Below are 26,901 nucleotides of genomic sequence, written 5' to 3'. Positions count from 1 at the left end.
TGGATCATTGATAATTCATCAATTGAAAGCTATTGCTGATTTAGATTCCCATCTAGAATATGGATCTCATACAGAGAATGTGAAATAGTCTATAGTCCAGTCATTGGCACCAAAGAAGTTTAATTTACCACTTTTATCTCTAGGTATGTCACATAGTTCTGGGGTTAAGACCAGCTACTCCAGAAGAGGAAGGACAAATTATTAGGTAAGTTTGTAGTTTCAATCTGTATATTTTTCATTATATAGTTGAAATTTCTACAACTGAAATATATTGTTACTGAGTAACAGCATGTCCCATTTTAACGTTATCATTACAATAGCACTTTGTTCCTCCAAAATAGTTATATAATGAAATTTTTTGTTAAACTAACTTCCTAACCAAGGGATTGGGTTAAGATATTTAAAGTGTACAATGTGGTGACTTGATATATTGTATACATTATGAAAGGATTCCACCCATTGAGTTAATTAACAATCCATCATCATCAGCTCACATATTTATTTACCTTTTGGGGGTGGGGGGTGAGAACATTTAAGTTCTGCTGTCTTAGCAGGTTTCATTTATATAATACATTGTTATCAACTGTATCACATTGGATTTGAAGACCTTATATATCTTATAGTGGAAATTTGTACCTTTTTACCGACCTCTGTTTCTCCCAGCCCCTGGCAGCCACTTTCCTCTTCAGTTTCTGAATTTGACTTTTTTTTTTTTATATACCATGCAGTATTTGTCTTTCTCTGTCTGGCTTATTTCACCTAGCTTAATGCCCTCCAGCTTCATCCATGTTTTTGTAAATGACATTATTTCCTTCTCTTTTAAGGCTGAATAAAATTCCATTTTATATATATAAAAACACCACATTTTCTTTATCCATTCATCCGTTTTGGGACACTTAAGATTGTTTCCATACCTTGGCTAGTGTGAATGATACTGCAGTGAACTTGGGAATAGAGCTGTCTCTTCAAGATAATGATTTCATTTCCTTTGGATATATACCCGGGAGTGGGATTGCTGGATCATATGGTAGTTCCATTTTTAATTTCCTGAAAAACCTCCACACTGTTTTCCGTGATGGCTGTATCAGTTTACATTCCCACCAACAGTGTACAAGGGTTTCTTTTCTCTACATCCTTGCCAGCATTTGTTATCTCTTATCTTTTTTATAATAGCCATCCTAAAAGATGTGAGACGATATCTCATTGTGGTTTTGATTTGTATTTCCCTCATTTTTAGTGATGTTGAGCACCTTTTCATGTAGCCATTGGCCATTTGTATGTTTTCTTTAGAAAAATGTCTATTCAGGTCCGTTGCCCATTTTTTTTTTCTTTGCCCATTTTTTAAATTGGATTGTTTTGGTTTTTTGCTAGTGAATTATATGAGTTCTTTGTATATTTTGGATATTAACCCCTTATCAAATATGTGGTTTGCAAATATTTGGTCCCATTTTATAGGTTGCCTTTTCATTTTGTTGATGGTTGTACTATTGACACTCTATCACATATGCACATACGTATATACCTCTGATGGAATTTGTAAATTTTTTACAAAAATGAGAATATTCTGAAATATAGTTTTACTTTCTGCTTACATTTCCACTGCAGATAATATAAAATGACACTTTTATTTATCAATAAAATCCTCTTATAATTTAAATGATTGGCTAATAGGCCCTATTCATCCCCTAATTTTATCTCTGTTTTTCTTTAACATAAGTATATTGGAACAATTTAGTAATAAAGTCTATAAGCCTTTGATTAGGGATTTACTTAGGCAGAATTACTTGAAGTCATATACCTGGGTTAATGGGCCTGTATATTTTTATAGTTATAATTCAATTTTTAATAACTTAAGTAACTTTCATTGCTTTAGGATTACTATTATACTACATGTTTATATAGAAAGTTTTAGAAATATGACTGAATCTCTACTAAACTTTGCTTTTAGAATAAAGTCTCAACATATAGTTTGTCACTTGACTTTTTCCTAAAGTAGTGTGTATAACTACTTTTTTAGTAGTTTCTTTTGGCTTTGGACTAATGGATAAAAGAGATTTTACTGAAACAGAGTTGTTGGGAACACCAGAGAACAAGATTACATAGTCACATTTAAATAGGCAGTGCCAATTGAGATTTAGGTTAGTTGAAGTAGTAAATATATTTTGTTTTTAAAATGGATTTTTAAAAATGGTTCTTAAAGAAGGTTAGGCAAAACCCATTTTTTTAAAATGTTGTTTTCATAAAAACTGTAGTCTTGTGTAGTCTTTTTAATTTTCATACTCAGAAGACTTCTTCTTATTTACAGTTTACAGATGTTGACAGTGTTGCTTGATTTTGTCTAATGCTTAACTCTCGTAAAATAAAAATTAAAAATACATTGAAGTGTACAAATGAGATAGTGTGAAGAAATACTAAAAGGCTTTTATGTAGCTGCAGTAGCTTTTTTTTCTGACAGCACCGCAATATAATTTCATATTATACTAATATCTTCTTAAGTCATTATGACTTAGCATAGATATTAAGAATGCTGTGTAAACTGTATATATATTTCTTAGCTTAATTATTTTGCAAATGTTCATAGCAACCCTATTTAAAAATATAATGTTGAGATAATCTTATATTTTTATAAAACTTTGTCCTTTGCAAAATACTTCCACTTGGGTTATTTCATCTAGTCCTCAGAATAACTGCATGAAATTAATTTCATCATCCCATTTTGTAAAAGAGAAAACTGAGATTCACAAAAGTTGAGGAACTTACCTAAAATTACATGGAGGTGGCAGAATCAAGTCTAGCACTTTTTTCATTAAAAACACAACTACTGCTTTCTGTATTTTTCAATAAATCTGAATTTTAAATCCTAGGTTCCAAATTTTTTATTTCATTTGGATTTCTGAGTTTTGTTTTATTTTGCCTCCATTTTTCACTTCAAAAATTCATTTTACTGTGATGGTTTCTGATGGATGAGTCAGGGAATCACGCTTCTAGTTGCTAGACGGGATGCTACCTGATTCATGAATCATTGAATAAACTGAACTAGGTCTTCAAAAAAAAAATTTTTTTTTAATAAAAAGTAAAGGATGAGGAACTTCCTTGGTGGTCCAGTGGGTAGGACTCTGCACTCCCAATGCAGGGGGCCTGGGTTCAATCCCTGATTGGGGAAATAGATCCTACACGCATGCCACAACTAAAGAGTTCGCATGCCACAACTAAGAGCCGCATGCCGCAGCTACGAAGTCTGCCTGCTACAACTAAAGATCCCACGTGCTGCAACTAAGACCCAGCACAGCTAAAATAAATAATAAATAAATATTTTTAAATAAATAAAGGATGAGTCAGGTTGTTAAGTAGGCAATGAAGTGAAAGAAATATTTGTCTCCAAAAAAAAAAGAAAGAAAGAAATATTTGTCACTAACTTAAAGAATCAGTACTTTGTTTAAAAATCAGTATCATGGACTTCCCTGGTGGTGCAGTGGTTAAGAATCTGCTTGCCAATGCAGGGGACACAGGTTCGATCCCTGGTCTGGGAAGATCCCACATGCTGCAGAGCAACTAAGCCCGTGTGCCACAACTACTGAGCCTGTGCTCTAGAACCCGTGTGCCACAACTACTGAGCCTGCGTGCTTAGAGCCCCTGCTCTGCAACAAGAGAAACCCCTGTAATGAGAAGCCTCCGTACCGCACTGCAACAAAGAGCAGCCCCTGCTCGCTGCAACCAGAGAAAGCCCACGTGCAGCAATGAAGACCCAAAGCAGTAAAAAAATTAATTAATTTAAAAATCAGTATCATGATTTCTGCAATGGCTGAGTGAAGATCTCAGCAAATTCTCTCCCCGAAAAGCAACTGGGCAAAATTGTCAGCCAACCATTTCAGGACTCTGAAAACTGAACAGAGTTATTCAACAAATTGAGAAGTATTTATTCAAGAAAAACTACTAAACCTTGGTCAGAATAATGGGATTCTGTAGTATTTCTACCTGAGACTGTTCCCATGCCCTCCCATCCAACAGATCTGCGTGATAGTTTTACCAGGGTAGGCCAGAGAGGGCTGACTTGATTTGCAGTAGAGCAGGGCTGAGTGCCTGGCCAAGAGAATTGTAAAAAAAATGGGGGTGGGGGGTGGAATTAGAAGTTTGGGATTAACATATACACACTACTGTATATAAAATAGATAAACAACAAGGGCCTGCTGTATAGGGAACTATATTCGATATCTTGTAAGAATCTATGTTGGAAAAGAATCTGAAAGGAATACATATATATGTATCTGACTCACTTTGCTGTACATCTAAAACTAACACAACATTGTAAATTGACTATACTTCAATTGAAAATGAAAGCAAATAAAGAAAATAAGAATATAAACAATCTTATAAAAATATTGTAAAAAACAGTAGAGATCACATGGTGGCAAACAATCAGGGAACATCGCTAGCTTGGGGTTGAGGTACTGGTTAAGGGAAGCAGCAGACTGACAGCCCAGTCAAAATTTTAACAAAGAGATCCAGAGAACAAGATAACCATAGTGAGTATTAATAAATTTCCCCTAAATGATTCTAAATGATTTGGAAGGCTGCTAGTATATACAAGACTACATGCAAGCTCAGAAGACACCAAAAGCGAGCCTTAGATGTCTATTCATTCCTGGTTTAATGGGAATCCTTGCACATGCAGAAAGTAAAAGCCTTCCCTTGCACAGAGAAGGTTTGTAACCTTTCTGAACTTTGCATGTGTTTCTCAAATGGTGAACACAGATCCATCAGAGAAAAGGTGCAAGTGGCTCCAGATGTTTAAGCACAGCCTCTCACCAGTCATTGGCTGGCAAGTAAGTTATGCTCTTCCCAAGAAATCCAGGCTTAAATATAAATATAAGAAATAATAATAAAACTGGGACTTCCCTGGTGGTCCAGTGGTTAAGTCTGCCTTCCAATGCGGGGGACGTAGGTTTGATCCCTGGTCGGGGAACTAAGGTCCCACATGCCGTGGGGCAACTAAGCCCGCGTGCCACAACTACTGAGCACACGGGCCACAACTAGAGAGCCCAGGCACCACAACTAGAGAGTCCATGCGTTCTGGAGCCCATGCGCCACAGCTAGAGAGAAGCCCACATGCCGCAACACGGAGCAGCCTGTGTGCCACAGCGGGGGATCCCACATGCCTAAACGAAGATCCTGCATGCCACAACTAATACCCAATGCAGCCAAAAATAAAACAAATAAATATTTAAAACTAATAATAAAGAAAACTGAGCAGCCTTATACTTGCAGAAGAGACAGACTACAGAATTAGTTCAGGAAGTCACAAGGAAGAACACACGGGGGGGCGGTCAGAATCCAGAGTTGCTGAAATATATTATCAAATATGTCTGGTTTTCAATAACAAAAAATTACAAGACATTCAACAGAATAGGAAAATATGACCCGTATACGGAGGGAAAACTAGTTGATAGAAACTGTCTCTGAGGTGGCCACTGATGTTAGACGTAGTACGCAGACTACAAAGCAGTAGTTGAATATAAGTGTTTTCAAAGAACTAAAGTAAGCTTTGTTTAAAGAATTAAAGTATCATGACAATGACTGCTCAAATACAAAATATCAGTAAAGAGACAGAAATTTTAAAAGAGAAGCCAATAGAAATTCCGGAGTTGAAAAGTACAGTAAGTGAAACAAAAATTCACAACAGATTTGAACCGACAGAGAAACAACCAGCAAAATATAATATAAACTAATAGAGATTTTTCCAATATGAAGAACAGAAACAAAAGAATAAATAAAAATGAACAGCACTTCAGAGACATATGGAATGCCAGAAATAAGTATACCAACATAAACATAATGGAAGTTCCAGAAGGAAAGGAGAGAGAGAGAAAAGAGCAGAGAAAAATTAATGGCTGAACCTTCCAAAATGTGTTGAAAATCAGTAATTCAAGAATTCCAGTGAACTGCAAGTAAGTGAAACATAAAGAGATTCATATCTAGACACATGGTCAAACTGTTCAAAGCTATAGGCAAAGAGAAGATCTTCAAAGCAGGAAGAGAAGAATGACTTCTTTTGTAGACAGCAACCCCAAGTCAACAGCTGACATTCTTAAAAGATGGAGGTCAGTAGCCAGTGGGATGGCATTTAAAATGCTGAAAGGGGGCTTCCCTGGTGGCACAGTGGTTGAGAGTCCGCCTGCAGATGCAGGGGACACGAGTTCACACCCTGGTCCAGGAAGATCCCACATGCAGTGGAGCGGCTAGGCCCATGAGCCATGGCCGCTGAGCCTGCGCGTCCGCAGCCTCTGCTCCGCAACAGGAGAGGCCACAACAGTGAGAGTCCCGCGTACCACAAAAAATAATAATAATAAAAAATAAATAAAAATAAAATAAAATAAAATGCTGAAAGGGGAAAAACTGAAAGGAAATGACACCAGACACTTGATAATTTGACTCCACCCAAAGAAATATAGAGCACCAGTAAACATAATTACACAGTTAATAAAAGACAGTATAAATATATATTTTGTTTCTTTTTACTAATTTAAAATTAATGAGATAGTGATTTAAAAATTGTGTTTTTGTAACATAGAAAATGTGTGACAATAATAATACAAAAAGAGTAGGAGGGGCTTCCCTGGTGGCGCAGTGGTTGAGAGTCTGCCTGCCGATGCAGGGGACACGGGTTCATGCCCTGGTCTGGGAAGATCCCACATGCCGCGGAGCGGCTGGGCCCGTGAGCCATGGCCACTGAGCCTGCGCGTCCGGAGCCTGTGCTCCGCAACGGGAGAGGCCACAACAGTGAGAGGCCCGTGTACCACAAAAAAAAAAAAAAAAAAAAGAGTAGGAGGCAGAGCTAGCTATATTTGAGTAAGGTTTCTGTATTTCACTGCAATAATTTAGAGTTAATCTGAAGTAGAATATGTTAAGATCCATATTGTGACTCTAGAGCAGCCACTAAGAAAATAATCCCAAAATATGGTTTCTTAAAAAAAAGTAAAGTGATATACTAGAAAATATCTATTTAATGCAAAAAAGGAAGTAAAGGAGGAATAGAGGAACAAATAAAAATACTTGAGGGCTTCCCTGTTGGCACAGTGGTTGAGAGTCCCCCTGCCAATGCAGGGAACACGGGTTCGTGCCCCGGTCCGGGAAGATCCCACATGCTGCGGAGCGGCTAGGCCTGTGAGCCATGGCCACTGAGCCTGTGCATCCGGAGCCTGTGCGCTGCAACGGGAGAGGCCACAACAGTGAGAGGCCCGCGTACCGCAAAAAAAAAAAATTGAAATAAATAGAAAACAAATAACTAAATAGTAGGCATAAATCCAAACCAATAATTACCTTAAATAATAATGAATTAAACACTCTAATCAAAAGCTAAAGATAGACTGAATCTTTTTAAATCCAACTACAGACAGTCCCTGAGTTATGATTTTTTGACTTTATCATGGTTCAAAAGCAATAACATGTTTAGTAGAAACCATATTTTGAATTTTGATCTTTTTCTGAGCTACTGATATGTGGTACGATACTCTCTTGTACTGCTGGGCAACAGCAGTGAGCTGCAGCTTCCAGTCTGCCACTTAATCACAAGGGTAAGCAACCAGTACACTTACAACCATTCTATACTAATACAACCATTGTGTTTTTCACTTCCAGTATAATATTCAATAAATTGCATGAGATATTCAACACTGAATTATAAAATGGGTTTTGTGTTAGATGATTTTGCTCAACTGTAAGCTAATATAAGTGTTCTGAGCACGTTTAAGGTAGCCTAAGCTAATCAATCTATGATGTTCAGCAGATTATGTGTATTAAATACATTTTCAACTTAAGATATTTTCAACTTATGATGAGTTTATCGTGCCATAACCCCATCATAAATTGTGGATGATCTGTACTTGAGATTTAAAGACAAAAATAGATTGAAAATAAAGGGATGAAAAAGATACAACCATGCAGATAGTAATCATAAGAGAGCTGGAGTGGCTATACTGATATTAGAATTAAAATGACTTTTATGCAAAAAAATGTTACTACAGACAGACATTTTATAATGATAAAAGTTTCAATTCATCAGGAAGATATAACAGTTGTAAATATATATGCACCCAGTAACAGAACAGTCTACCCAGCAAACAGCAGAATACATATTCAACTGCACATGGAATACAGTCTAGGACAGGCTGTATTCTAGGCCATGGGTTTTCATACTCTGTCCCTTTGGCTAACTTGGGAATGCTACCTGATTTTTATACAGCCTGCAAGCTAAAAATGTTACTTTACATTTTTAAATGTTTGAAAACCATCAAATGGGGATTAATAATTTGGGACACTTTACAATTAAATGAAACTCTAATCTCAGGGTACACAAACAAAGTTTTATTGGAACACAACTATGCACATTCAAAGAAACTTTTGGGGAATGGAAATTTGTTAACCTGATAAAGATTTCTGGAAAAACCTACAACTGATATATCTAATGGTTGGAACACTGAAGACTTTTCCCATAAGATCAGGACAAAGGCAAGGATGCTTGCTCTCACCACATCTATCAACTTTGTATTAGAGGTTCTAGCCAGTGTAATCAGGTAAGATTAAATAAATAAATTTTTTAAAGTCCTCCAGATTATAAAGGAAGAAGTAAAACCGTTTCTATTTGCAGACATAGATTCTAACTCTTAAAGAATCCACAGAAAATCTATTAGAATTAATAATTAGTTCAACAAGGTTGTAGGATACAAAATCAATATAAAAATCAATTGAATTGCTATTTACTAACACTGAATAATTTGAAAGTAAAGTTAAAATTAAGACTCTAGTTCCTTTCTCAGTAGAATCAAAATAAATAAAATCCTAGGAAACAAATTTAACGAAATAAGTGTGAGACTTGTGCGCTGAAAACTACAAAGCCAGGCTGAGAGAAATTAAAATCTTTGTAAATGAAGAGACTTTCCATGTTCATGTGTTTGAAAGCTCAGTACTGTCAAGATAATTCTCCCAAACTGATTTATAGATTCAACATGATACCAATCAAAATCCTAGCTTTTTTGTAGAAACTGACAAGATATTCCTAATTTTCATATAGAAACACAAAGAACTCAGATTAGCCTAAACAACTTCAAAAAAGAACAGAATTGGAGAACTTCCTGAATTCAAACTTACTATAAGGCTGCATTAATCAAGGTAGTGTGGTACTGGCACAAGGACAGACACACAGGTCAATCAAACTGAACTGACAGTTTAGAAATAAACCTTTATATATTTGGTCAATTAATTTCCTACAAATTTGCCAACAGAATGTAATGGAGAAAGGGTTGTCTTTTCAACAGATTGTGTGGGAATAGTTGGATATCCACCTTGAAAAGATTTAGATCCTTACCTATACCATACAAAAACAATGTAGTCCAAATGGATCCCATAGAACTAAACATAAAAACTAAAACTATAACACTTCTGGAGAAAAACAATAGAAAGTCTTTGTGATTGGTGTTGCCAAGGATTTCTTAGATATAACACCAAAAGCACAATCCATAAATGAATTTGTTTTGATAAATTGGACATAGTCAAAATTAAAAACTTTCAAGTTTCAAGAGACACCATTAACACAGAGACTGGGAGAAAATATTTGCATATCATTTATTCAGTAAAGGACTTGTTTCCAGGTTATATAAGTGAGTGTTACAACATTTTAAAATCCAAGTAAAATATGCAAAAGACTTGAATAGGCATTTCACTAAATATATATGAATGAATGGCTAGTACACCCATGCATTTTCAGGGAAGGCAAATTAAAAGCACAATGATAGCAGTGACTCAGTGAAACTGGTGTAGTTCCAAGAGCCTGTCTCTCCACAGAAACAGTGAAAAATAAAGGAAAAACTGTCAAAACAAACTTTGTTAGAACTCTCAAAAAGAGTTGAAGGTTTATAGCAACTAAGCAAATGCTGGATTTTAAAAAGAGGCCAACTGAAAAAGCAATAGGAAAACTCTGGCAATTATATTTGCTCTTATCTGGTTCATTGTCAGTCTTGAAGATGGCAACCCATGTTCCTGGTTTAGGCACCTGTGCTTGGTTTCACATGGAAGAGAGCACACCATGTTCACAAAGATTTGTGTTTGTTTGTTCTAACCTGTCTGGGTTTATTTGAAGAACTGACACAAGGAGTTCATCTCTGGTATGCTTAACTGAGAACTTAACCAGGCTGGAAAAGCAGTGGGCATTCCTCAAAAATATTGTAAAGCAAATGAACAAACTGTAACCACCTGGGGCAAAAGATTATAGTTGAGCTGTACAACGGAGTGCCAAAAGTCTAGGAGGAGAAGCTGGAGAGAGTTTCCTTGGAAAATTAGAGCATTTGAAAGCACACTTATGTATACTAGCAAATTTAGAAAGCCTTGCACATACTTGTGGCAAGATGCATGCTCAGAATAGACCTGAGAATACCCCTATGTTTTCACCTCTGGCTAATCTCTAGACTGAGGGCATGTATAAAATGAAGGCTAAGGCAGCTGCAAAGAGCCTGGATAAGCATTGAAGAATTCCCCAGCACAGAGCTATTGTGTAAAGACAGGAGTGGTTTTTGTTTCCTCCTCATCTTCTTCCTCTCCCCACCCTGCCCTCCTCCATCCCCTCCTCCCTATTCTTCCTCTCCTCCTCCCTCTTTTTTACCCCTACTATTCCTTTTCTCTCCTTCTCCCCTCTCTCCTGCCATTCAAGGAAATCTCTGTCAAAACCCTAGCTGAACACAAGTGAAGTGAAGAGAGACTTCAGAGACAACATATAACAGACTTTACAAAAAATAGTTTAGGAATGTCACTGAACAAACACTATAGCAAGCAACAAAAACCAGCGGGGGCCGGGGTAGGATCAGATTTCCAGAGTTGCCACATTATAATATTCAAAAGGTCTAGTTTTCAACAAAAATTATGAACCATGCAGCAAAACAAGAAAGTCCATTGCACATTCATAAAAGAAATTAACAGAAACTGTCTCTAAGGGAGCACAGACATTGGACTTTGTAGACAAAGATTTTAATAAAGTATCTTAAATATGTTCAGAAAGCTGCTGGAAACCATGAACAAAGAGGTTAAAATAACCAGGAGAATGATGTATGGACAAACAGATAATATCAGTAAAGAGAAAGTATAAAAAGGAACCAAGCACAAATTCTGGAGCTGAAAAGTACAATAAGCAAAATGAAAAATTCAGTAGAGAGGTTCACCACCAGATTTGAATAGATAGAAGAAAGAATTAGCAAATTTAAAGGTAGTTCAATTGAACTATCCCAGACTGTGGGGTAGAAAGGAAAAAGAATGAAGGAAGATGAACAGAGCCTAGGAGACCTGTGAAATAGCAGCAAGCATTCACGTGATGGGAATCCCAGAAGGAGAGGAGAGAGAGGAAGTGACAGAATACTTGAAGAAAAAACTTACCAAATTTGATAAAAGACAAGAACCTAAACATTCAAAAAGCTTATTGAACTGCAGGGTTAAACTCTAAGAGATCCACATCAAGACACATTATCATCAAGTTGTCAGAAGCCAGGGACAGAATTTTGAAAGCAGCAAGAGAGAAGCTACTTATCACATACAATGGATCCTCAATAAGATTTAAAGTGCTGAAAGAAAAAACAAAAAACAAGAATTCTATATCCTGCAAAAATATTTCTCCAAGAATGATTTCGATTTTGAAATTAATTCTTATACATGACCCCCAAAGCATAAGCAACCAAAGAAAAAAAATGGATAAATTTGGCTTCATCAAAATTAAAAAACTGTTCATCAAAGGGCATTGTCAAGGAAGTGAAAAGAAAGCCTACAGAATGAGACACAATATTTGTAAATCATAGATCTGACAAGGGTCAAGTAAGTAGAATATATAAAGAACTCCTACAGCTCACCAACCAAAAGATAACTCAATTTTAAAATGGGCAAGGGACTTGAATACACATTTCTTCAGAGATGATATACAAGTGGTTATCCAGCAGTTGAAAAGATGCTCAAAAACATTAGTCATTAAGGAAATTTTGCAGTTCAAAACCACATGAAATTCCACTTTGCACCTACTAGGATATTTTTAATTTTTAAAATGGAAAATAAAATTTTTGATGATGTGGAGAATTTGGGATCCTCATTGCATCACTGGTAGAATTGTAAAATGGTATAGCTGCTTTAGAAGACAAGTTGGTACTTCTTCAACTTGGAATTACCACATAATCGAGCAATTCCACTTCTAGGTATATACCTAAAACAATTGAAAATACACACTCAAATACTTGTAGCCAAATGTTTATATCAGCACTATTCACAATAGCCATAAGGTGGAAACAGCCCAATTATCAACCAGTAGATGAATGAATAAACAAAATGTATATCTATGCCATGAAATATTAGCCATAAAAAGGAATGATGTACTGATACATGCTACATCATGGATGAACCTCACAAATGAAGAAGCCAGACACAATAGGTCACATATTATATGATTCCATTTATATCCATGGTCCCCAACCTTTTCGGCACCAGGGGCCGGTTTCGTGGAAGACAGTTTTTGCACAGACTCGGGGGGTGGGGTTGGGGGAGAATGGTTCAGGCAGTAATGTGAGTGATAGTTCAGACGGTAATGCGAGTGATGGGGAGTGGCAGATGAAGCGTTGCTCGTTTACCCGCCACTCACCTCCTGCTGTGTGGCCGGTTCCTAACAGGCCATGGACCAATACTGGTCCACGGCCTGGGGGTTGGGGCCCCCTGATTTATATGAAATATATGAAATATCCAGAATAGGTAAATCTATTGGTACAGAAAGCAGATTGGTGATTGTCAAGGGCTGGGGGAAGGGGGTAATAGAAAATAACTGCTTAGTTGGGATGTATGAAAATGTTTTGGAGAAGTTCACATAGCATAAAATTAACAATGGTAGCACTGTTGATGAGAATGTAAATTGATACAGCCACTATGGAGAACAGTATGGAGGTTCCTTAAAAAACTAAAAATAGAACTACCATATGACCTAGCAATCCCACTACTGGGCATATACCTTAAGAAAACCATAATTCAAAAAGAGTCATGGGGCTTCCCTGGTGGCGCAGTGGTTGAGAGTCCGCCTGCCGATGCAAGGGACATGGGTTCGTGCCCGGTCTGAGAAGATGCCACATGTCGTGGAGCGGCTGGGCCCGTGAGCCATGGCCGCTGAGCCTGTGCATCCGGAGCCTGCGCTCCGCAACAGGAGAGGCCACGACAGTGAGAGGCCCGCGTACCGCAAAAAAAAAAAAAAAAGTCAGGTACCACAATGTTCATTGCAGCACTATTTACAATAGCCAGGACATGGAAGCAACCTAAGTGTCCATTGACAGATGAATGGATAAAGAAGATGTGGCACACATATACAATGGAATATTACTCAGCCATAAAAAGAAATGAAATTGAGTTATTTGTAGTGAGGTGGATGGACCTAGAGACTGTCATACAGAGTGAAGTGAGTCAGAAAGAGAAAAACAAATACTGTATGCTAACACATATATATGGATCTAAACAAAAAAAAATGGTTCTGAAGAACCTAGGGGCAGGACAGGAATAAAGACGCAAATGTAGAGAATGGACTTGAGGACATGGGGAGAGGGAAGGGTAAGCTGTGACGAACTGAGAGAGTGGCATGGACATATGTACACTACCAAATGTAAAATAGATAGCTAGTGGGAAGCAGCCAAATGTCACAGGGAGATCAGCTCGGTGCTTTGTGTCCACCTAGAGGGGTGGGATAGGGAGGGTAGGAGGGAGACACAAGAGGGAGGAGAAATGGGGATAAATGTATATGTATAGCTGATTCACTTTGTTACACAGTACAAACTAACACACCATTGTAAAGCAATTATACTCCAATAAAGATGTTAAAAAAAAACAAAATGATTGTTAAGTATACAATTCAGTGGCATTTAGTACACTTAAAATGTGCAACAAACAACCATCTTATGTTATATGAATTTCTCCTCAATAAGAATAGTGTTTTAAAAATCACAGTGTGGGGACTTCCCTGGTGGTCCAGTGGTAAAGAATCAGCCTTACAATGCAGAGGACATGAGTTTGATCCCTGTTCAGGGAATGAAGATGCCACATGCCATGGGGCAACTAAGCCCACGTGCCACAACTACAGAGCCCACTCACCACAACTACAGAGCCCATGCATCTTGGAGCCTGCATGCCACAACTAGAGAAGAGAAAACCCACAGGCCACAACTAGAGAGAAGCCCGAGCACCGCAACAAAGATCCCACGTGCCATAACTAAGACCTGATGCAGCCAAAAATAAATAAAGGAAACCATAAACAAGACGAAAAGACAACCTTCAGAATGGGAGAAAATATTTGCAAATGAAGCAATAAACAAAGGATTAATCTCCAAAATATACAAACAGCTCATGGAGCTCAATATCCAAAAAACAAACAACCCTATTAAAAAATGGGCAGAAGACCTAAATAGACATTTCACCAAAGAAGACATAAAGATGAAGAGGCACATGAAAAGATTCTCAGCATCACTAATTATTAGAGAAATGCAAATCAAAACTACAGTGAGGTATCACTTCACACTGGTCAGAATGGCCATCATCAAAACAATAAATGCTGGAGAGGGTGTGGAAAAAAGGGAACACTTTTGCACTGTTGGTGGGAATGTAAATTGATTCAGCCACTATGGAGAACAGTATGGAGGTCCCTTAAAAAACTAAAAATAGAGCTACCATATGACCCAGCAATCCCACTACTGGGCATATACCCTGAGAAAGCCATAATTCAAAAGGACACATGTACCCCAATGTTCATTGTAGCACTGTTTACAATAGCCAGGACATGGAAACAACCAATGACAGATGAATGGATAAAGAAGATGTGGTACATATATGCAATGGAATATTACTCAGCCAGAAAAACGGATGAAATTGGGTCATTTGTAGAGATGTGCCTGGACCTATAGGCTGTCATACAGAGTGAAGTAAGCCAGAAAGAGAAAAACAAATGTCGTATATTCACGTATATATGTGGAATCTAGAAAAATGGTAGATGAACCTATTTGCAGGGCAGGAATAGAGACATAGACATAGAGAATGGACATGTGGACATAGCAGGGGAAGGGGAGGGTGGGACCAACTGGGAGATGAAGTTTGACATAAATACACTACCATGTGTAAAATAGATAGCTAGTGGGAACCTGCTGTATAGCACAGGGAGCTCAGATCTGTGCTCTGTGATGACCTAGATGGGTGGGATGGGAGCATGGGAGGGAGGTCCAAGAGGGAGGGGATATAGATATACATATAGCTGATTCACTTCATTGTACAGCAGAAACTAACACATTGTAAAGCAATTATAGTACAATAAAAATAAATAAATAATAAATTAATCTTAAAAATAAAATCACAGTGTGACACCACTTCACACCCATTAGGACATTTGTGGTAGAAAAGACAGACAATAACAAGTGTTGGTGAGAATGTGGAGCAACTAGAACCCTCATACAATAACTGATGGGGATGTTAAATGGTGCAGCCACTTTGGAAAACAGCTGGCCAGTTTCAAATTATCAGGTGTTAGATAGATAAATAAAATATGGTATATATATATATATATATGTATACATATAATAATATACCTATGGAATATTATTCAGTAATAAAAAAGCACAAACTAGTGATATGTACTCCAACATAGATGAACCTCAGAAACATGCTAAGTAAAAGAGGCCAGATATAAAAGACAATGTGATAACATTCCATTTATTTAAGTTCCTTGCCCATTTAAAAATTGCAAAATGTTCATAAAAAGGAAATTTATAAGAGATAGAAAATAGACTAGTGGTATCTTGTGGCTGAGGGCAGTAATTTGACTAAAAAATGACTAAAAATAGGCATAAAGTATCTTTTGGGGGTATCTGAAATGTTCTAAAATTGGATTGTGGTGATGTTTGCACATGACTGTAAGTTTACCAAAATCATTGAGTTCTTTACTTAATTCAGGTAACTAGTATGTTACTAAATTATTCCTCATTTAAGCTGTTTTTGAAACATCAGTTGGAGGCTTAATAGTGGTGTTATGACTCCAGAAATTGGCTTATCAGTGTTTCACTAATTTAAAATGTGGCCATCTCCCGAGTATATCTGTTTCATGTTTTTCCTTTGAAAAATTTCTAATGATAATTTGTGGGTGCATGGTCATATGTTTTATACACCATTTGTTGTACTGAATTTCTTTTGTATGTACAGAGGATGGTTAGAACGAGAGAGCAGGTATGGTCTGCAACCCGGACACAATTGGTTTATCATCTCCATGCAGTGGTGGCAGCAGTGGAAAGAATATGTCAAATATGTGAGTAAGATTCCTGTTTATCTACATTTTTCATAGGATTATTAACTCCATCAGGCTTTGTGTGACTAGTGGCCAGTAATAAAATGCTCCAACCTAGATAAAGATTTGAAGGGGAAAGAAATGAATACCTATATGATGCTACCAACTTGCTTTTCTAACAGGCAAGTTCCAGAGCAAGTAATAGATTCATTAAGGAATCAGTTACTATACTCAGCATTTGGAGCACATTATGAAAACAAAAGTAGGAGACTATAATCCTCACTTGGGCAGTGGTTGCATAGCAAAATCACATAGAAAGCTTAAAAAAAAAAAAAAGAAATGCCTATGCTCCACTCCAGACCAAATAAATCAGAAAGCATAATTGAAGCAAAAGTTTGAATTAATTTAAATAAGTCATTTTTGTTTACTGAAAATTTTCTTTTGAAATCTGATTTAAATGAAATACATTTTGTTGGTAGGGACTCAATATCAGAAAAGCTGTGAGAAGATCAATATTATCTTTAATAAATTGCTATGAAGTCTACAAACTGAAGTCTAAACATAATAATAATATAAACTAACTACTCAGGCCTACTTCACAGGCCATAGGTCAGTGTGATTCTGTTGTTCCATTGTCCATATACAATTTTGACTTCTTTGGTGGATAGTTGAATTTAAAATATTGATGGCCCCAAATCCATACTTAATGTAGACTCCCAGTTTTTAATCATTTGTGTACTATGGTCACCATTTTTTTACCATATAGTTCCCATACTATTATTTTCTTAGTATGTTTATATAAATAACTTTATCATTTTTACATACATATATTTTATTTTAAAAGGAAACTTTATATCACTATCTTAAATAGAAAATCAGTGTCACATTCCAGAAATAGAGGATCAAAATAAAATCAATGAAAATAAAATATATTATTAAAGTCTAGCCAAGTAGTGTTGTCTTTTGAAGACTGATACTGAGACCTGTTCTCTGTCAAAAATAGAAATTGTCAAGTATTAGATTAGCAGATCAAGCATTAGATTAGCACATTAGTACCAAACTGAGACCCTGTCCTTGAAGTAATCAGAGGATTGAAAGAGAACGGAATAGGGAATAATTTTTTCATTGTGAACTAGGGTTATTTAATACCCAAAATAATCTGGTACCTTTCCCATATTTTAAGAAAGTTAATAATTAATAGAAGATGCTAACACTTGGATCTGTAATAAAGAATGTGAATCTGTGTGCTTTTGAACTATTTGAAGTTTTAACAATAAGGCTATTAAAATTTTTTTAGTCCAATAAAGTTAATTGGTGTGTAGAAAGAAATCTAGGTTTCATTTTCATTCTTATTGCCACTCTTGATTAAAGGCACTGGAATTTCTTCAGAGCTGGCTTCTGAAGGATTTACAAATTGATAATATTCCCCTGCCTTACAGATCAAAGAGGGAAAAAAATCTAATAAAATATTGACACAATGTCTCCTTGTTTTGGCTAAAATTAGGGATGCTGTAATTTCATTAAAAGAATCTAAAGCATCCATTATGCTGTTGCTAGGCTGTGACTTGGAGTTTGTCTTTTAAATTTGATGTTTTTCTTGGGTTTCAACTAGTTACTTTATAAGCTGTGCTTTCAAGACCCACAGCCATTGATCAGTTTCATCTACTAAAATTTATGTCATTATTTATTGAATGCCACTTAAGATCCTTTACCCATGCTACTGTCTGTCATTCTCAGATGCCTGTGGGATCTTGTTCTACTGGTTAGCCCTGTTAGTCTTTCTCTTTACCCTCTCACTTAAAAATATCCTGATCTTTTTTTTTTTTAATTATGTAATTATTTATTTATTTATTTATGGCTGTGTTGGGTCTTCGTTTCTGTGCGAGGGCTTTCTCTAGTTGCGGCAAGTGGGGGCCACTCTTCATCGCGGTGCACGGGCCTCTCACTATCGCGGCCTCTCTTGTTGCGGAGCGCAGGCTCCAGACGCGCAGGCTCAGTAGTTGTGGCTCTCGGGCCTAGTTGCTCCGTGGCATGTGGGATCCTCCCACACCAGGGCTCGAACTCATGTCCCCCGCATTGGCAGGCAGATTCTCAACCACTGCGCCACCAGGGAAGCCCTATCCTGATCTTTTTAAAACACTCACAGATATACGTTCTCATAGCACCTTCCCTCCAGCTTCTCCTCAATTCTTAGCTCTCTCTCTTTTTTTTTGTTTTTTTTCCACAAGTAAACTTAGTAGAGAATAGTTCTATGCTAGCGGCCTCTGCTTCTGGTACTCTGCATTTCCTGATTTTTCTCTTGTCATTCAGACTCAGTGTCCTTCCCAGATTCTTCTGCTACCTATCCTGTAAATACTGTACTCTCCTTATTCTACATACACCATTTTCTTGTCCTACCAGAAGTCTGTTGAGCTTCACATTTTTATATCTAGTCTCTTTCTCTGTCCTGAGCACTAGACTCAATGTCCACATATCTCAAACCAGAATATCCCAAAATAAGGTTATTCCCAAAACGATTCCAGTCACCAATACACCTTATCTTATGAAGGTGTCAACTCCCATCCAGTCATCTAAGCCAGCACCTCATGTCCGACCTTGGAATTATCTGTGCCCCTCTTTCATACACAATTAGTTGTCAAGTTTTTTTTATCTCCTAAATCCATGCTCTTCTCTCTGTCTCCTTACTTATGGATCTAGCTTTTTATGGTTTAGTGCCTCATCATCTCTTGCGTGAATTATTATAGAAGTCTTCCAATTTGTGTCTCAATTTTCAGTTTCTGCCTCAAATCCTTTCTACACACTAGAGTTATTTTTAAAGCAAAAATTGGGTTATGCTATTCCCCTATTTAAAAGCCTCTCACAGAAAAATCCTATCAATATAATATTAAGGGAAAGAAAAACTAGCAATATGCTGTATTTAAAATGTGATATCTAACAACAACCAGAATGATAGTTCGCATTTACTAAATGCCAGGCATAAAACTCTGAGGTAGATATTAATACTAATATTATCCTAGTTTTTACCCATGAAGGAGCTGAGGCTTATAAGTTTACTTATTGTAAAAGGTCACAGAGCTGGGAAGTCAGTGCCCTGCCCTTAATTGTAACTGTATTCTCCACATTTATTTTTTACATATATGTATATGTTTTCAGTCACAAAAAATAAATGATGGCATCTGAGTACTTGTGATATTTATTTTCTTCATATTTTCCCATATTTTCTATACTAACAATGTAATCTTTAATAGTAAAAAGAATAAATATTATTTAATTTTTTAGTATCAATAAAAGCCTTCCATGATTTCCAACTTTCAACAGAATAAAGTCTAAATTATTTTCTGTGGCACAGAGTCCCTTGCAGTCTGTTCCCATTCTGCCTTACCAATTTTATTTATATACACTATTCCCCTTTGAAGAAATTAAAATTTAGTTATACATCAAAATGTTTTTAAGTGACTGTAGCCAACCACAGGAAGATTAGAAACAATAGACCATTTGCGGATTCATTTTTGAAGGCTGCATAATTGGCAGATTATTAAATTTTACCTCTTAATTTCTGACTTCATAATTTTTAGGATGCCAGCCCTGTTGCAATTGAGCCGTCATCTGTTCTGAATGGAGGAAAATATTTATTTGGAACAGCAGTACCTCCTATAGAGCAGAGTGAAGATAGAATCGGAGGAGGCAGCCCCAGTTATGTGAACACCACAGAAGAGAAATTTTCAGACAACATTTCTACTGCATCTGAAGCCTCGGAAACTGCTGGCAGTGGTAAGCATAGTTTGTTTTCCAAGAGGTTTAGGCAGGGTCATTTCTTAAAGGGGTACACTTTGTCAGAGAGTGTGCTTGGTAAGATATGGGGCATCAGGTTTCCGTTCACAGAAATAAGTTTCGAATGAAATGGTCAATTAATAGATTCTTGAATGTATTAGTAGCTTTACAAAGAGGGGCTCTTCTATACTCTACCTCATTAATCTCTCAATTTGAAAATATTTTCACAGTTTTCATTGATTAAGTCAATCTTTCCATATTGTTATTAAATCATTTTGTCAATAAATTTAAATTTGAGAAGACATAAGAAAATCTAAATTTTTATCTCCAGAACTCTCTCTAACCATAAGCATACATTCATTGGATTAAATGCACCCTCATATCAGATTCTACAGACATTTCAGGATGGAATTTGGGAGTTATTTTGTTAAAATATTTAGAAAGACTTCATAATGTTCCCCATAATCCCCTTCCGTTGTTGATACGTACATAAAACTTAGTGGTTCTACACTTATGGGGAAGATGCTTTGGTGTATTTTGGCCCAAATGAATTTAGTTGATCCCTATTATTCTGCTGATACAGTAGCAGAGCTCTCAACCTTATTCTGTTGTTGTTTCATCTTTGAGATTTCTTTCTTCTTTTCTGTGGAGGGAGAAGGCAAATTGGACAGAGTTAGCATTTTCTCTACAAAACTCTTTGTAGAATCTACTGCTTCTTTTTCACCATCTGACATTACAGAGATCACTTAGCAGTCCTAGAAGTGCTCTCTCTGATCAGCTTTCACACTAAGATTGTTTCTTGACCCTCCCTAAGATCCTTTTTGATATATGCTCACTCTGTATAATCTGTGCTATACACATGCTGAGCCGTACCACAGATACAAGTTTCAAAGTAAATGATGGCTAGAAGGTTTACCTGAGATTAACATGTGGTTGAGAGTTGAAATACCTTAAGATACCACTGGGGTTCACCACTCTAAGTTACCATCAGTCATTTTCCTGTGTGTATTTTTCTATTGTGACATTCATGCCTTCCTTTCAAATAGATTTATTAGGGAACAGTTTCTTCCCTCCCAGCACCCTCTGTTGGGGTTCTTGTTTTAGCTCCTTCCCTTTGGTTTAGAGACTTGTTATCACCATTATCTACCAAGAACCTTTGCAGGTGGAAGAGAAGAATTAAGGGAAGATATGTGAGAGCCCAGCTACTTGACTGTATTTCTTCCTTTCCTATCAGAGGAAAGGAAGAGGACATATAATTCTTGTGAATTATTAGATATTCTAGGAGTCTGGCCAAACGTTCATTTGGTAACAATTTTCAAAGCTTTTATTCTACCTAGTGTTATACTAGGTATTGTCCAGAAAGGAATACCTCTCTAATTCCTATCTTCTACAGAATTCATCAGAATCTAACCCTGTACTGACCTGACCACAGAATAATAACATTAACCTAATACATGGACATTGAGTTTGTATATTCAAGCCTATTTATGTATAATAAAATAAAGAGATTCCATCTTCTTTTTCCTTACAGGCTTTCTGTATTCTGCCACACCAGGGGCAGATATGTGCTTTGCTCGACAACATAACACTTCTGACAATAACAACCAGTGTTTACTAGGAACCAGTGGGAATATTTTGTTGCACCTCAATCCTCAGAAACCAGGGGCTATTGATAACCAGCCACTAGTAACTCAAGAACCAGTAAAGGTAAGTAATTTGACATCTCTTTCAAGTTGCTAATAAATTTCATTCTACAGATTTTAGCACATAGAAAATGTCTGTGATTCATTTTATTAACCTGTCGTAGATGGAAATGTTTCTGTGAGAATATTTCATGACTTAGTACTTGTGTAGAAGCAGTTTAGTGATCCTTAGAAATGTTTTTCTTACTTAGGACAGCTACTGTAAAAATGTAGTTTCATGTGTATGTGGATTTTTTTTTCAAAATAATATTTTTTACTGTTGGAAAGAAGTCTGTGAAAACTTTTATTATTTCCAAATGTTCCAGTGACTTTTTTCAAATGATTTGCCTTGAGTTTCATTTCTTAGTTTATTTTGAAAGTTCAAAATAAAAATCTTTTAGAAAATTCATTTTTTTCTAGTGACATGAAACTGAGTAGTGATGCGTTTATTCTAGGTTTTGTGTCTAGGTTTTGTTAAAACACAAGAGACTGCAATTTTAAAAATCAAAATTTGGGGGAATTCCCTGGCAGTCCAGTGGTTAGGACTGCACACTTTCACTGCCGTGGGCCCGGGTTCCATCCCTGGTCTGGGAACTAAGATCCTGAAAGCTGCAAGGTGCAGCCAAAAAGAAAAAATCAACATTTACATTCCATTCTTTCTAAGGCTACATCATTAACACTAGAAGGAGGACGATTAAAACGAACCCCACAGCTGATTCATGGAAGAGATTATGAAATGGTTCCAGAACCTGTATGGAGAGCACTTTATCATTGGTATGGAGCAAACCTGGCCTTACCTAGACCTGTAAGTATAGCCAATATTGCCTTATATAAGGAGCAATTATAGATGGGGTCTTCTATTAATTTTTTATGTGAACCTCACTATCCACAAATTAGTTCTTACCCATGGTAGCAGAGTATTCAGTACCTGTTCAAATTAGCTGAATGAATTTTAGGTTGTTTCATATTCATTCATTTACTCATACATTTATTGAGCACTACATTAGGTACCAACCATACAATGATGTTCCTTTGGGAGTGGGTGACTTATATGGAGTGAAGGAAATAGTCACTGGACTAAATAGAGTCAAGGAATTATGAGGCTAGTCTATTAAATAAGTCATCCACATAAACATAACCATTAAGATAATGCAGAACTCAGACTGGAGCAGAAGTCTGAGAGCCAGTGCCAAAAAGTTCAGTGAATATAGAGGAAGTGGTACAGAGGTTACTTCTAAAACTGTTACTCCCATTAACCACACAGGCATCCAGTTAGGGATTGGATTCATCTTGTAGCTGTTGGTGGATTTTTGTGGTTTGTCTTTTTGAAGGAGGAACATATAAAAGATCACAACATATAATAAAAAGAACTCAAAGCTAGTGAATTCTGATTGTTGCCATTACTAGAATGAGTCATTTAGAGCATAAGTAAAATGCTCTACAGCAATTTAAAGGGCTTGGAGTTTGTAATATCAAAATATTAGTGAGTTAACTATTCAACATTATTTGTTCTACTTATACAGTAAACAGCAGTACTCATTGCCCTGAATACTCTTCACATTACTGACACAGTAAAATACTTTATAAGAAGACTCTTTTACTGTATCAAGAAACACTCTCCCTGTATAATGTCCAAGAACACTTTTATACCAGAAAGGTTTTCCATGGATAAGATATAGTAGCTTAGATCACGTCCAAAAAGAGTAAAAGTCTGCTATATGTCCGTACTCTATAATTTTGATAATGCTTTTGAGTTATTAATAATTATGTTTATTAAAAATTATGTTTAAATCACAATCAGGAATTTAGGGTTTGTGTTTGTTGGCTCCAAAAGGTTTCTACTGTATTTGTCAACAGAACTCCTAGGTAGATATATATAAATATGAATATACATAGATACATTTACATACATATTATATTCTTTATTTATTGGGGGGTGGGATAGTCCTTGAGTTAATCACTTAATTTCTGGTGGGACTTTCCTGCTCTAATATTCTTTTTTTTTTAAATAAATTTATTTATTTATTTGTTTGTTTGTTTATGGCTGCATTGGGTCTTCATTGCTGGGCGCGGGCTTTCTTTAGTTGCAGCGAGCAGGAGCTACTCTTCTTTGTGGTGTAGTGGATTCTCTTGTTGCGGAGCACGGGCTCTAGGGACGCGGGCTTCAGTAGTTGCAGGGTGTGGGCCCAGTAGTTGTAGCTCATGGGCTCTAGAGCACAGGCTCAATAGTTGTGGCACACAGGCTTAGTTGCTGCGAGGCATGTGGGATCTTCCCAGACCAGGGATCGAACCCGTGTCCCCTGCATTGGCAAAGGCGGATCTAATATTCTATGTCTGTAGGAGAATCATTGTGATAATTGTGTTGGATGGATAGGTAGGTAGGTAGGTAGGCAGATAGATAGAGTGAGTGAGTGAGTGAGTGAGTGAGTGAGTGAGTGAGTGAGTGAGTTTGATGTTTTGGAGTCTGCCTGAATTCAGATTACCAGTGTTCTAATCTCTAAACCTTAGTTTCCTCATCTGTAAAATGGTGATAACAATAATATCTACCTCATTAGAGCTGTTCTGATAAGTAAATAATATATATGATTAGCACAGCACCTGATTTATAGTAAATGATCAATAAATTTTGCCTGTTGCTACTATCATCACCATCATCATTATAATTATTAAACAAGTTTTTTTGGAGCCTCACAAAAGATCATGTTTTTTAACATTGATGTCAGATAAATATTAGTTTAAATAAGTAGTAATTTTACTACATGAAAGCTTCAGTTGCTGGCTTGATAATATTTTTTTACCTCTAAATAAGATAAATTTCCCTGATTCAGGAAAAATTGCTGTAAAAACATTTAGAATATGGTGTTTCAAGTTAAAGAATACTAAATATATTTGCTACAGCAAGGTTAAAAATAAATACTTTCATTTTTACATAAATCATACCATTAAAAAAATAGCTTTATTTAATTTGCACATGTACAAGCTCAATGATAACAAATTAAGCAATATAGAAAAAATAAAGAAGAAAATAAAAAGCATACCATATCTACCATATCCTACTACTTAAGAGATAATTACTATTAACATTTTGGTGTTCATCTTTCCAAACATTCCTCTGTGCCTATTCATATACATATACAAATATGTATAGATAATTTAATGAAATTGAATCATATTATACTTGATGTCTTGTGATCTGCTATTTTAAGTCTAAGATAGATGCTATTGATATCTTTTTAGGCTAATAAATTTAGATCTATACCATTATTTTTAATAATTGCGTACTGTTCCTTAATTTATTACATACACATGCATATGTACATAAATCACAATTAACCAATCACCACTGATGGACTTTTAGTTTGCTTCTAGATTTTAGTTGTTTAAAGCAATTCTCTGGGACTTCCCTGGCAGTCCAGTGGTTGAGACTCTGTGCTCCCAATGCAGGGGGCACAGGTTCAATCCCTGGTCGGGGAACTAAGATCTTGTGTGCTGCACCACACGACTGAAAAAAAAACAAAAAACAAAAAACAATTTTCTGGTGAATAGTCTCTTTCTAAACATTGTGATGATCTCTTTAAGGTAAATTCCTGTAAATGGAATTGCATCTGTTGTTTGCCGGTTATGGTTGAAGTTAATAAGTTCATATACAAGAATAATTAAAATGTAAATAAATATGTATTTATGTATGATTGTGCCTGTATGTATAAGAATTTGTTAATCTGTAATTTGCTCACAAAATCACTTATCTTGGAAAGCAAGCTACAGATTATAAAAATTACTTCTTTGTCATTTCAGATTCTGCCAAAAGTATGGTTTTTATGTAGCCTAACGACTGTAGATGCAGAATTATTGATCTTTCCCAAAATCACAGTTAAACTGAAATCATAAGAGAATTTTACTGTTGGCTTTGCAGCTATCAGTGACTCTCTAGAAGTGGACAGACTTTGTTTTCCTCCAGTGTCAGGGAGAGCTCCTTTTACTGCTTTAAATAGGAGTTGAAAAAGCTCCTAAGTGCAGCTTTCCTAGTACCATACTATAGCATATCAGAACATGTAGAATAATTTTAATAGGTTTGGTTTGTAGCATTGTTTTTATCTGGCTCTTTACTGCCCCCTCTTGATATTAAAAAATGCTCTGCTGCAGAATATATTGGTTACTCAGGCAAAAGGAAATGAAACAAAGCCCAATCACTTGAGACTGTTAAAGATTCTGTAAGATTTTATGTTTTAAAGAGTTTGAGTGTTGACCCTGCTATCCTTTTGGAATGCTAAATTGATAAGGTGCTACTGTTAAAACTCTTAAAGCACTACTTTGGTAATATGTTTTCCTGTGTTTTGGGGCTAGCAAGCAAGTTATTAGAGAGATTACTGAAAAATCCTGTTTCAACAGTGTGACTTCCAGTTTTGTACATCCAATTTAGTTTTTTTAATCATAGACAAAAAATATATGAACAGTCCAGTTACATAAAACACATAGAGAGTAAATTTTTACCTGGAAACATTTTTGTTCTCACTACAAATACAAGAAATAAAATTTTAAGCAAATTTATAATATTCTTTATATGTATTAAAGAAATGGGGTTTGTTTTTTAATTTTATTTATTATTTATTTTTGGTTGCATTGAGTCTTGGCTGCTGCACACGGGCTTTCTCTGGTTGTGGCAAGCAGGGGCTACTCTTTGTTGCGGTGCATGGGCTTCTCATTGCAGTGGCTTCTCTTGTTGCGGAGCATGGGCTCTAGGTGCGTGGACTTCAGTAGTTGTGGCACGTGGGTTCAGTAGTTGTGGCTTGCAGGCTCCGTAGTTGTGGCACACGGGCTTAGTTGCTCCACGGCACGTGGGATCTTTCTGGACCAGGGCTCGAACCGGTGTCCCCTGCATTGGCAGGCAGGTTCTTAACCACTGCACCACCAGGGAAGCCCAGAAATGGGGTATCTTTAAATTATGTCCAGTGATAAGTTTTTGTGAAAGTAATACATTCATACATTTCTGGGAATATTGCTACATTTTGGGTGGCACTATGACTTATGTATTAACGACATGAATACTTTCGTACTTTTTTATTAACTCCATTCCTAAGAATTTGTCCTTTAAAATACCATCATTTATATGTATGAAATATGTAAAAGTGAAAA

At 36.4% G+C, this 26,901-nt stretch overlaps 1 protein-coding gene across 1 annotated transcript in view; it reads left to right on the top strand.

Moving 5' to 3' along the window:
• Nucleotides 1–26,901, top strand: part of USP32 (ubiquitin specific peptidase 32) — a 142,714-nt gene that overhangs the window by 81,493 nt on the left and 34,320 nt on the right. Inside the window, exons 10-14 of the mRNA XM_065896813.1 lie at nt 144–205; nt 16,234–16,336; nt 19,891–20,086; nt 21,618–21,793; nt 22,433–22,573. Coding sequence (XP_065752885.1) covers nt 144–205; nt 16,234–16,336; nt 19,891–20,086; nt 21,618–21,793; nt 22,433–22,573 — 678 coding nt within the window. The remainder of the gene's footprint in view (nt 1–143; nt 206–16,233; nt 16,337–19,890; nt 20,087–21,617; nt 21,794–22,432; nt 22,574–26,901) is intronic.

The sequence above is a fragment of the Phocoena phocoena genome, chromosome 19 (assembly GCF_963924675.1).
Source record: "Phocoena phocoena chromosome 19, mPhoPho1.1, whole genome shotgun sequence".
NCBI lineage: Eukaryota > Metazoa > Chordata > Mammalia > Artiodactyla > Phocoenidae > Phocoena > Phocoena phocoena.
The sequence above is the reverse complement of the archived record's forward strand: the minus strand, read 5'-3'. Positions and strand labels throughout refer to the sequence as shown.